This window comes from Rhipicephalus microplus, chromosome 5 (genome assembly GCF_043290135.1).
Source record: "Rhipicephalus microplus isolate Deutch F79 chromosome 5, USDA_Rmic, whole genome shotgun sequence".
Lineage (NCBI taxonomy): Eukaryota > Metazoa > Arthropoda > Arachnida > Ixodida > Ixodidae > Rhipicephalus > Rhipicephalus microplus.
In genome coordinates, this window is record NC_134704.1 from 151,000,427 (window position 1) to 151,012,781 (window position 12,355).

At 47.9% G+C, this 12,355-nt stretch overlaps 1 protein-coding gene across 1 annotated transcript; it reads left to right on the top strand.

Annotated features, from left to right (window-relative positions):
* The first annotated feature begins 6,688 nt into the window (after positions 1–6,688).
* Positions 6,689–9,457, top strand: LOC142817415 (uncharacterized). The gene is made up of 2 exons (XM_075894439.1): positions 6,689–6,780; positions 8,149–9,457. Exon 2 carries the CDS (start codon positions 8,161–8,163, stop codon positions 9,436–9,438), a length of 1,278 nt encoding a protein of 425 aa, XP_075750554.1. The 5' UTR covers positions 6,689–6,780; positions 8,149–8,160; the 3' UTR covers positions 9,439–9,457.
* The last annotated feature ends 2,898 nt before the right edge of the window (positions 9,458–12,355 follow it).

Consider the following 12,355-nt stretch of genomic DNA (forward strand, 5'->3'; position numbering starts at 1 on the left):
ACACTTCCTCTTGCCAGAGAATATGCTCGCAAAAGTTCTTGCATTTCACACGGAAGTTCCGCTACAGTGGCTAAAGCCATTCGCAGCCACCGCTATTGCCACCGCGAAATTGATTCCAGCGTACTATTCCCATACAAACTGCGTGTTCCGATGCGTTACACACATCATTTGCCGCGCATCGCAGCACATGTTCCGCACCGTACCTGGACGGTCCGGAACAAATCTGGTACATAAGGCCGCACTGACACGAACGGTATGGAAATTGAAAATTCGGAACAGTCCAGCGAAATATGGGACAGTTGGTAGCACTAGTTCGGCGTGCCTGCGGCTGAAACACCCTCAGAGTGTCACATCTAAGCTCTGAATTCAAGGCCCTTACGAGCAACTATAATAAAATGTAAAATGCGGCACATTGGTAGCATTTTCGTTCTCTGCGATGGGTTTGCTGTAACTGCATAAACTGTATGTTTAATGCTCTTCAATATCCAGCCATGTTGCACTTTTCTGCTCACCTGCACGTTTGTGCATATAAATTACTGCAGAACAAGCCCCCATCGTATGTCTTAGAAACAAGTATATTGCTACTCCCTTGTCTCCTTTCATTTCATTTCATTTATTTTACCCTCAATCGCACATAGCTTTACAGAGGTGAGTGGGGTACAAAATTAGTAAACTATAAACAAGAGCAAACATAGTAACATCAAAATAATAAAGATTACAAGACATGTAAATTTGATGTTAGGCAATACAGTGAATGTATGTGTAAGTACCATCAGAAACACGAGGTAAACAGAGTACAATAATATAAATGTACAATATACACTTCAGGCGTCATCACGTAAGTACTCCTGTATTGTAGAAGAAAACAAGTCATGATTTGACATGAAAATCATGTCCGAGGGAAGGTGGTTCCAGTCGTTGGATGTGAGTGGGACGAAGGAATGATGAAAAGTGTTAGTGCGGCAGCTAATGTCGTGTACCTTATGTTGATGATCTAAACGAGCTGAGTAATAGGCAGGAGTGGTAACGAAATGAGCTTTCAAAAGTGGATGATTGAATATTGAAAGTATGAGACGAGATGCTTTGCGACGTGATTCAAGTGACTGTAGTGAAAGGCTGCGTTTCATTGACGTAACACTGCTAGTGCGATGGTAGTTAGATAGAATGAAGCGTGCTGCGTTATTCTGTACCATTTCAAGCGAGTGATTGAAGTTCAGTTGAAAAGGGTCCCAAATGGAGCATGCATATTCGAGTTTTGGACGAACTAGTGTTTTATACATTGTTAGTTCCACGGCTTGAGGGGCACGGCTAAAGTTGCGTCGTAGGTACCCTAGCATACGGTTGCTATTGTTAATAACATAGGTAATATGATGTTTCCAGTTCAAGTCAGATGTTATATGAATCCCCAAGTATTTATACGAAGTTACAGACTCTAGATCAACGTCATTTAAGATGTAGTTAGCAGGGGGTCCGGTAGTTCGTGAGATACGTAAAACTTTACATTTGTTAGTGTTGAGGTCCATGTGCCAAGCTCTACACCAGCTGGCAATATTATTAATATCACTTTGCAAAGAACTAGCCTCAGAGTTAGATGAAATTTCTTAGTAAACAACGCAGTCGTTGGCGAAAAGGTGAATCGTTCATATAAATAAGGAATAGTAAAGGGCCCAACACAGAACCCTGGGGCACACCAGAAGTAACGAGAGAAGAGGGTGAGCTGTAGTTGTTAGCAACAACGAATTGTGAGCGATTAATTAAGAAAAACTCGATCCAAGCAAGAATGCCGCCATCAATATTAAGGGTCCTAAGCTTATATAGTAGTAGGTGATGATTAATCTTGTCAAAAGCCTTAGAAAAGTCTAAAAAAATGCAATCGACCAGTGAACTCCAATCTAGAATGATATGTAACGAATGGGTAAAACAAAGCAACTGCGTTTCACATCAGAATGACTTCCTAAATCCATGCTGTGACGTGCTAAAGAACGAATTTGATTCTAGAAAGGTGACCAAGTTAGAGAAGATTATGTGCTCCAAAAGCTTGCATGGTATAGATGTAAGTGAAATAGGTCGGTAATTAGTAACAGAATGCTTGTTTCCTGATTTGTGTAGCGGAACTACCTTTACCTCTTTCCAAACGCGTGGCACCACACCTTCATTCAAAGACTGTTGGAATATTTTACACAGGAACATAGATGAGGCATGCTTAGTTTTAGGGATTCTTGCGTTTATATTGTCAACACCACAAGCAGAGGACACTCTGAGTGATTCAATTAGTTTTACAATTCCATTGGCCTCAGTCGCTATAACAGACGTTGATGGATAGTTGCGCGCTGGTAAAGAGACGGTAGCAGAAGTGGACGATACTGAAAAGTTCCGGACAAAATTTTCGTTCAGACGTGCTGCACACATCTCAGAAGATACGGGAAGGCCGTCCGAGTCAACAAGTACAATTTCACTGTCGTTGGTATTTGTAATAGTTTTCCAAAACTTTCTAGGGTTGCTGACAAGCATTGATGGCAGAGTGTTAGGTAGAAAGTTAGCCTTAGCATCCGAAACTGCTGACGAGTAAACTCGCGCAGCACTTTGGTAGGAGCGCCAGCGTTCCTCCGTACTCTGGAGTTTCGCAGCACGAAACAAGCGTTTTTTTTGTTAGAAAGTCGCTTTAAGTATGTATTGTACCAGGGTGAGCAAGAGCTCACTGGTATAGACTTTAAGGGAACAAAGGTGCGAGTAAGTTCGTAGATTTTGTTAACAAACAGATCCCAGTTTTCCTGCATGGTTCTATTATCAAAGTCATGTAGATAAGCGTCGTAAAATAGAGAGAGTTCGTGGTTCATCGCCTCAAAGTTTGTAGCATTGTAGTTATAGATAACCTTGCGTTTCTTAGTAGCAGTTGGCATGCTGTTGCGTATGTAAAAATGTAGCAGACAGTGATCGCTGAGACCAGGAAGTGAGTTTAGTGCATGAATGTTGTCGGGCACTGTTGTAAGAATCAAGTCAATAATGTGGGATGAAGAATTGGTGACGCGAGTTGGGTTATTCACCATCTGCGTAAAATTAAACAGGTTGCAAGTATCGAGAAAACATTGACCATTTAAAGAAAATGGTTCAACGTCTGGTAACGATGACGCCCACATTATGGTAGGATAGTTGAAGTCGCCCAGAATAGTTATCGAAGAAGATGGGTACCGCATTGTAATTTCATTAATGTTATCGTGAAATTCCTGAACAAAGCTGATGTCTGTATGAGGAGGGCGATAACAGACGCCAAGAACAAGCGTTTTATTATTCACAACCACCCCGCACCATATCACTTCCAATGTAGACGTCAAGTTTATAAGAAAAGACTTGAAACGCTTCGAAATGGCAAGCAAAGTACTACCACCTTGTCTTCCATCCGTATCGCCGTGGTAAACGATTCGGAAATAGTAAAAATTTCGTTATCGCAAACATGAGCATTCAACCAAGTCTCGGTCACGTGAGGCAATCACGTCGGCTTCACAAGAATCAATAATAGCGTCAAAAGCGTCACGCTTTCCCATTATACTATGGATGTTCGTGTAGAGCACCGAAATAGGATGTGATACGATACTGCCACTTCCCCTTGCTGATTGTTATGAGGAGGCATTAGATGTCCGCGCACGTGACAAAAGTGCGGCATCAGGCAATGAACGTGCGTGAAGGTCATGGCTGTGATCAGAAGTCGAGTGCACCATATTTTCGATGCGAGATCCGCTGCCATTACTGCGAGAATGCGCAGTAGTCTCGCGATAAATGCCCGCGGAAGCATCATAAGAATAGTTTCTGTGGTTAACAACGAGCTTGTCATAACGAAGCTGAAAAGCGGGTCGGCCAGGCAATGATTTTATGATTTTGCATAATTGTGCAGCATCTTGCACGCTGTTCTTGTAGCCTGACAGTAGCCCTCCGATACAGAGACGTTATCACTTCTCACCTCAGATCGACGTGCAAGCACAAGTTCTTTTGCTTTAAGGCTTGCAAATTTTACTATCACTGGTCGAGTTTTCTCGCGTATATATGGACCACCCAAATGATGGGCCTTTTCTACTGCATTCGGGTCAAACTCGGCGCCTAGGCTACTAGAGAGCAAGTTGGTAAGTGCCTCTTCAGTAGCTTGCCAGGTCTCATTTTTATCGGGCATACCGAAAAACACAAAGTTGCACCTTCGGGCTCTGTCCTCGAGGTCGTTTAGACGGGACACCAACGCGTCATTTGTTTGAGTGATGCTGCCGATAGCTTCATTCGTGACCTGCAATTCCTTCTCAATGTCAGCAACCGAGTTAGTCCGCAGTTCAACCGTCGAAAGCCGCCTTTCAATCTCGCATAATTTGCTCGCCACAAGTTGCTGGTTGGCTTTCGCCTCGTCGATCGCCTTTGCCAAATCGGACTGCTCAACGGCAGATGAATCACGGCGGGCACTTATCTTAGAAAGCATTGCCATGACTTCTTTATGACGCGCATCAGAAGAAGTTGTGTTGTTCTCGACATCATCTAGTGGCCCAGGGGTCTTTTTTGGAGGCCCTGGGTTTGCTTCAACGTCACCGCAACACAAGAGTAGCGAGCAAAGGGCGTTAGTACACTCTCGCGACAAGACGTATAACACCTGTGGGCGTGGAAGCAGCAGTAAACAACGGTTACTTGTCTTCTTAGCATATAATGAATAGGTTTCACCAACCTGTATAACGTTAAAGCGAAGCTCGTAAGCCATTGCCACAGTTGTGCTGCCTCCACGCCCACTAAGCCACTGACGTTCGCTGTTGCCGCTTTTGTTGCTTGATAAGAACGATGTCTCTGACGATGACGATGTCCCGAATGGCCTGGAAGGCTCAGGTGTGTCGGCGCAAGAACTCGGATCTGTAGAAAAGCCGCAGTCTTCTGGAAACTGCAGCTGTTTGGCAGGGGTGTCAACCGGCCTTCCGAAGTAAACCATAAGCGGCAGCCAGACCAAGACGACCTGTATAACGTGAAAGCGAAGCTCGTAAACCATTGCCACAGTGGTGCTGCCTCCACGCCCACTCGTCTCTGAAATTCCTCTGTGTTTGTAACAAGATTAGTAATAAAATATTCGTCATGTTCTGCTGAAACTTGCTAGTCTTTGACTCCTGATTAGGTTATCGGTGTCAGTCACGACTGATTTTTTGCCATCTCCCTACCGCAAAACAACTTCAAAATGAATTGGGCTTTGTGTTCGGTGCACCTACTTTTGCCGGATCTCTTGTGGTAGGATTCGACGCTCCCGCCTAATCTCCGCCGTCACACTCATCTCGTAAGTGCGTAGCACTCGAGAGGCCTGGTTTATTGGTTCTCGATGTATACAAGGAGGATTAAAAAATTGCTAGAGTGGAAGCTCCCGCAATTCCTTGCCAGCAGAAGTGAAGCCAGCTTTTGCCACTGCCAAGATGGTGGAAACATGCTCTTTTCTGATAGTGCCCACTTAGAGATCAAGTGACTTTGGTATGTTAGTATAGATGCTACGTTAGTTCTATATTAAAAGATAGCTGTTCCCGACGAAATAACACACAAAAACGAGTATGGGTGACTGAACTTCCCAAGAACTTTGCTTCCAATCAGAGGCTCACTAAGGAAAACTACTAACACTAAGACGCACTTGGAGCACTGTGCGACCCGAAAAAAAATCCACATTACACTCGTTGGGTGTGCGAGGGATACGCTCTGTTCTTAATCGCTTAACGGGGATACTTTACCATGCCCCTAGTAAGATGGCCACCGCCATTTTGCCAAAGGCACGGCTTCACTAATAGGCAATGATTTCCACTCCAGCATTTTTTTTTAATCCTCCTTGGATGAACACCGTGTGGCGTGGTCACGCTCACATCAAAGCGCTAAATACAGGCTATATCAAGGTTAGCAATGCTCCGAGCCGGGTCGAAATGAACGAACAAGGCTGAAAATATTAAAATGGCAGAATAACAAAGCAGTGGTTGCATTATTTATTACGTGGTTGAGACTTACGAGGTCGAGACTTGCTTTGTTCCCTCTCTCTTGTCGTTTATACCGTTGGCTACGTTAGCGTTGTTCACCGTAGCCGAGCGCATGCAAGATACCCACTATATACGCCATGACGATGACGGTGACGCTGAGGATGATAATGATGATGATTACCACGGAACACTACGGGCTTGTACAGTATATGATGTCTCCACATGCTAAACGATGCAGTTGTCGGTGTGCATGGAAATACAGTATTTAGGTTCGTCGGGGCGATGCATTTCTTACAATTGGAAACTACCAGCGGAACGTGCACAGACATCGTCTTTGCCAAATTCAGGCTCAATCTGTTACCACAAAGCCGCAATAATGAAGGCACGATGAAATTCACGACTCAACACAACATGCCATTTATGACTAATAAACATTGCATATAAGTGGACACCGTTTCGTCACTCATTTACATGCGTGAGTGGTCAGTGTCGCGGGTGATTTACAATAACATAGAACGATCCCGCTGCTTCGCCCACTCATCGTCATTCACTTCGAGGATATGCCTTGCTTTTTTATCTTCAATTTTTTATCTTTTTATCTTTTATCTTCAAATTCAATACATAATAGTTGGCTGCTTTAAAAGGCTGATTTGGACAGCCTAAACGATTATTGTTCCCATCATTGCCAGTGATCATCATCATGAGAGTTTAGGCGGCGCGTGTAAACCTAAAAGACAAAGAGGACGAAACATTGGAAGGCGGATCAAGGCATGTGATCGACCAAATTCTCGCAGCTCGTGTCCGCTGGACTTTCTCGGTAAGGTTATTTGATTGATTTATATGTTGGGTTTAATGTCCCAAAACCACCATATGATTATGAGAGACGCCGTTGTGGAGGGCTCCGGAAATTTCGACCACCTGCAGCTCTTTAACGTGCACCTAAATCTGAGCACACAGGCCTACAACATTTCCGCCTCCATTCGAAATGCAGCCGCCGCAGTCGGGATTCGAGCCCGGGACCTGCGGGTCAGCAGCCGAGTAATTAGGCACTAGACCACCGCGGCGGGGCCTCGGTAACGTGTGCGCCCCCTCATCGCAGTTTCGACCATCGATGCGGTAGTACGAAAAACCCGTAGCCCGATCGCCACATGCTACATAGGTTCGTGCGACCGCTATTTAGCGTTTAACCACGGCAGATCGTCGCTGCTAGGTCGTTCAACCCTCTAGTAATTTCATTGATTTCAACCAATTGCCGGGGGGGGGGGGGGTGAAAGAATGTGTTAGGCCGCGCATATAGCACCGGCAATCGGCATATTATCCCGGAAAACAAGTTGCCGGCAGTTTTCCCTTATTGGCTGCCCATGATTATGTGACTTATCTGCCGTGACATTTCTGCTGAGCCTGTCTTGCCGGCTTGCTGTATTTTTAACTTTAAGCCGTGATTTAGCTATTTTTGCTCTCCAACATTTCGCAACACTGATCACTATTGTCAAGGGTAGTCAAGGACCTGTGCTTCCCTAACTTAACCTAACGTAACGTAACCTAACCTAACGCGCCCCACGGGCATTTTCCAGGCAGTATGCGGCTAGCTCGCAGCGCCGCTTGTTTCAAGTGTGCCTTATGTCATGAGACGAGCATCTCTGAGGCGGACACGCCTAGGTAGAGTTATTCCTCTAGCCAGGCAGTTCCTCACCGTACAGCAGCACCAGACCAACCTCGGCACACTCCCCAGAGAACGTCACTTGAAACCCTCGTATAGGAAAGAACTGCCGGCACTCGGTCGGTTGAGCGTCTCTTATAATGATATGGTGGTTTTGGGACGTTAAACCCCACATAGATATACTCTACCAGCTGCTGGCAATATAGACACTACCACTGTGTTATATTGCAGACTGCATGCGTCATAATTGCCATGGTGTCAGTATTTTCCTGGGTCGACTTCGTTTTATTTGACTTGCCCCTCACGCATTGTGGATTTTGTGATAACGTAGGTGGAGCGCTGCTTGGACCAGTTATCAAGCATTAAAATAATTTAAGTGAATCGTTAAATTATATGTTCGGGCCTTATTGCTGTACCCGAGGTCGTAGGTTCGATTCGCAGTCTTGCGGACGTGTCGTAAAGAAGCGCTCACTAGTCGTATTAGAGACGTAGGTACAGGTAAAAGACGTTTGTGTACGTGTGCAGGGACCTGCGAGCATGGCAGAAGGGGCTTTCGTGGAGGGTGACCAAGCGCCCAGGGACAAGGACCCCGAGGAGCTTGACCTGCAGCAGCGAGTCCCGTCGCGGCTCGTCGAAGAACACGGCGACGATGCGCTTCGGCAGCCAGCGCATGCAGAGCTCGAGTCCTCCCCACTGTCCTCGCAGCCTTTCAATGAGGCGGCGCTCGACGAGGGTCTCGTGCTGAGGGAGCTGCTCAAGAAGGGCCGCCTCAAGAATCCGACGCTGACTGAGAAGGGGGCACCGCTGCAGTTGCTAGAGGACAGGCGACTGTCCGCTCTCCTGGAGGTCACGCAGAACATCGCGCTCCGCCACCAGCTGCGCGGCACAGTCCAGTTGTTATCGCAGGATCGGAGATTGCAGGAGGCACCCGGAAAACCCGGTGAGATTGTCTCAATTTCTGAAGAAATGTCCCGAGTGGATGAAAATGCTCGAAGCACCCCGGGACATGCGGACGGCGCTCATTCCGGCCTGCCGGCTGGTAGTGCCATACATGACGAAATAAGGTCCGTTTTACCTGACACTGCTAAGGAAAGCGCAGTGACCTCTTCGCCATCGCAGCTGGACGCTGAACGCTTAGAATCCCCCCTGGCGGAACAGACCCTTGAGCAGTCGTGCCACCTGCGCGCAGGCGACGAAGCCTGTCGCAAGCCCTCAACTCTCACGCAGGACGTAACTGGCGCCTCCAAGGGTGGGGCAGCCGACGAAGCAGCCCCGACTCCGCAACCACATGAACACGTCCCGTTGTCGGCACTGCTGCGGCTCGAGCAAGCTGACCCCGCTGAAGCTTCGAGTGAAGGGACGTCCGACGACCGCTTTCGGGAAATGCCCGTGCTCGAAGTTCTAGATAAGTGTGACTTGGTGGAACTGTCCTCGTACATCAGGCGGGCGAAGCACCGGCGTCGCTTCGGAACCGACGTTGGCTCGCGCAGCAGCGACAGCGAGCGCAGCCTGGTCAAAATGGACTTCTCGACTCTGCCGACTGAGGCGAGTGAGATGGTGACCGAAAGACGATGCGGGCGTGAGGCCTGCAACGAGCCGACACGTGCCGATGAGTCTACGACATCCACGGCGTCGTGGTACTCGTTCGACGCCCCGTCCGCGGCTTCCCGACGGTCATCAGGCCTTCGAGCAGCTGCCAGCGAGTCAGCTGGAAGCTGGACGGCTCGTCGGCAGGAACTGTCAGCGTCCCCGGACATGCCCAGCGAAAGCTTGAAAGCGTCTTCCTTAATTCGCTTCTTTGAGAGCAGAAATTAAACCAGCATCACCCCTCACACCATTGGAATATTGCCTTTGCCATTCTGGGGGTTCAGTATTCCTAAGAATTTTATACTTTGCATGACTATATATACAAATATGCATACAAACACACACATGCATACGTAAAATTTCTGGCTACGCCACTGCCCGTTTCAGTCATTCTTATGTGTAATCCGCTGCTAAAGCTATAAAAATATCATCGAAGTAAACCACTAAGCGGAAGAAAACAGGGGTAGAGGTAAAGCTCGTCACATATGCTTGATGTATGCTTTAGGAGTAGACTGCTATGGACACGTCATAATCTGTCTCTGGTCATTAATTGGCGGCACAGGGCCAGGTAAGCAGTGACAATCAGATAAAACTGCTCTGCAAGGATGTCGTTCATGAATCTGACGACAACGACGATGACGATGAATTGTGAATGAGCTTAGTAGAGCAGAGTTGTCATGGTCGAGGTTTGACGTCAGTGTGTCGTAGATAGACAATAATTATCATCATAAACCAGTAGCGCTCTCTTCGTCCGCTTCTTCCTCCTCTTTAGGTCAGCTTCTAAACTCGAGCGTTAATTTGTACGGTGTGGGATGTAATAAATCTGATTAGCGAGAAGACAACATGCCGTTGGCTGCAAGTTGTCTTTTTTTGTTTACTTTCTTCGTACGCACCGCCGCGGTGGTCTAGTGGCTAAGGTACTCGGCTGCTGACCCGCAGGTCGCGGGATCAAATCCCGGCCGCGGCGGCTGCATTTCCGATGAAAGCGGAAATGTTGTAGGCCCGTGTGCTCAGATTTGTGTGCACGTTAAAGAACCCCATGTGGTCGAAATTTCCGGAGCCCTCCACTACGGCGTCTCTCATAATCATATGGTGGTTTTGGGACGTTAAACCCCACATAGATGCTCAAGTGGATTGAAGCAATACCTATGATGCATGCAAACACAGCGGGTACTATTCGCTGCTTACGAAGTCTGTTTGTCGGTTCGGAGTGCCACGCACAATCGTGTCCGATAATGGCACGCAATTTACGAGCCAGGAGTTCGCCACATTTTTAGCAAGAAACAATATTGTGCACTTGCGTACAGTGCCTTTCCATCCTCAGTCAAATGGAGCAGCGGAAAGAGCAGTGCGAACCCTTAAGGATGGCTTGCGGAAAATGCAAGATGGCTCACTAGAAGATAACATCATGCGCCTGCTATTCCATTACAGGAGGACCCCGCAAAAAGAAGGAAAGTCACCCTCGGAGATGCTTCTCGGTTACCAGCTGCAGTCCCGTCTTGACACCTGCCTGCCGCCCAGGGATGAGAACTGGTCGCCGGGTGCTGAAGATTGGACCATCTCGCCAGGAAGCAGCGTTTACGTGCGCAACTACGGTGCCGGTAAAAGATGGACGCCTGGACGCGTAAAAGCTGCGTCGGGGGCGAGAATGATAGCAGTGGACACACCAAGAGGGTTAGTGCAGCGTCATATCGACCAAGTCCGCCGCCGCCGGGAATCGACGCCGGAGTCTGCAACTGCGGGGACGACTGAGGGCGCGGACGCTGAAGCTGAACCTGCCGGCATGACTACTCCTGTCCCGTCTCCTGCGTTGCAACGCACGTCCAGGCGGAATGAGCAAGAGCGAAGCCCAGAGCTGCCGGCCGCGGATGGTCGGAATGAGTTTTCCCCACCAGCTGCAACGGAGCCTCCAGTCGCTACGGACGAACCCTCGCCTGAGGTGGTCCTGCACCAGCCAACACTGAGGCGATCGACAAGAGTTAGGAACCCGGTACAACGGTTCCACTTTTAAGAGGAAAGAAATGTTGTATTTGTTTCGTTTGTAACGCCAGCAAAACCAGCTGCGCGCGCACCATTTCGTTTGGGCCCTGTGCGCCTTCATTCTCCCTTTCCCCCCTCCCTTCACCCTCTCATAATGCCAATGTATATAACCATGCTGCGGACAATAAACGCTGTTCGTTGACTGCCTGACCATTGTCCTTGCTGCTTAGCTGCGCGCGCCTGAGTTACGACAACATTGTTCTTTCTTGAATCTCGGTTTACGACTACGCGTTCTAAGGCAACCCAACCTTGCTTCGAACAGTAAACAACTTCCCCTTGAATTATCATAAAACATGTCGCTCCTTATTTCGTTTTAGCCCTTTCTGTATTCTCTGGGAGCTTCTTTTCACTCACTGTCATCCAATAAATCCTCTCTGACTTTTCGCTTAATGCTTTTTGTTGCCGTGTCGCCCACACTTCCAGCCGTATATTTAATGGTATGAGCACCACATGGTATGAGCAGCTCCACCAGGTGGTGGTATGTCCGCGCGCAAATTTTCATGACGTATTCTCGTCCGCGCGTCGTTTCTTCGATTGTCTGCTTGGTCTGCTGCGCACCGCATGAGTGGAAACTGTCGCGGCAGGGACGCGGAACGTTGGGACAGCATCACTTCTAAGGCGCAGGTTCTTCGTCGACAATCCGAAGTCGGTCAGCAACTGCATAGTGTGCGTGTATGAGTCCGGAGTGAAGTGCAGCGAACAAAGTAAACTCCGCTTTGTTGGCGTCCAGTCTATTCCTCAGCCGTGGTGCACGAAGTCGACCCACGCTTGTCTCAGCGCCGGATCGGACTGGAATCTATAGAACTTGCACATATTTTCCCTCGTTTCACTGGCGCAAGACAACTCAATGGGCAAATTATTGGCAACATGACGACGAATTTGAAATAAAATGATTATTTGCCGTCTGATAAGCGTGTCTTGCATTCGTGTGCACGTGCACTATTCCAAACTCCTCTATCCCGGTTCACAGGTAACGCTGGATGACTGTGACCGCACGAGCAGACGGCGCGAGAAGACGAAAAGTGCCATTTTATTCTGGTTTGGTGCTTGACGTCATCACAACTTTTGAGACTGTTGCGTGAAGTCACAAGGACTAGTACTATAG

What these genes read in the sequence shown, in the direction of transcription:
- LOC142817415 (XM_075894439.1), top strand. Translation starts at nt 8,161, where the DNA reads ATGGCAGAAGGGGCTTTCGTGGAGGGTGACCAAGCGCCCAGGGACAAG.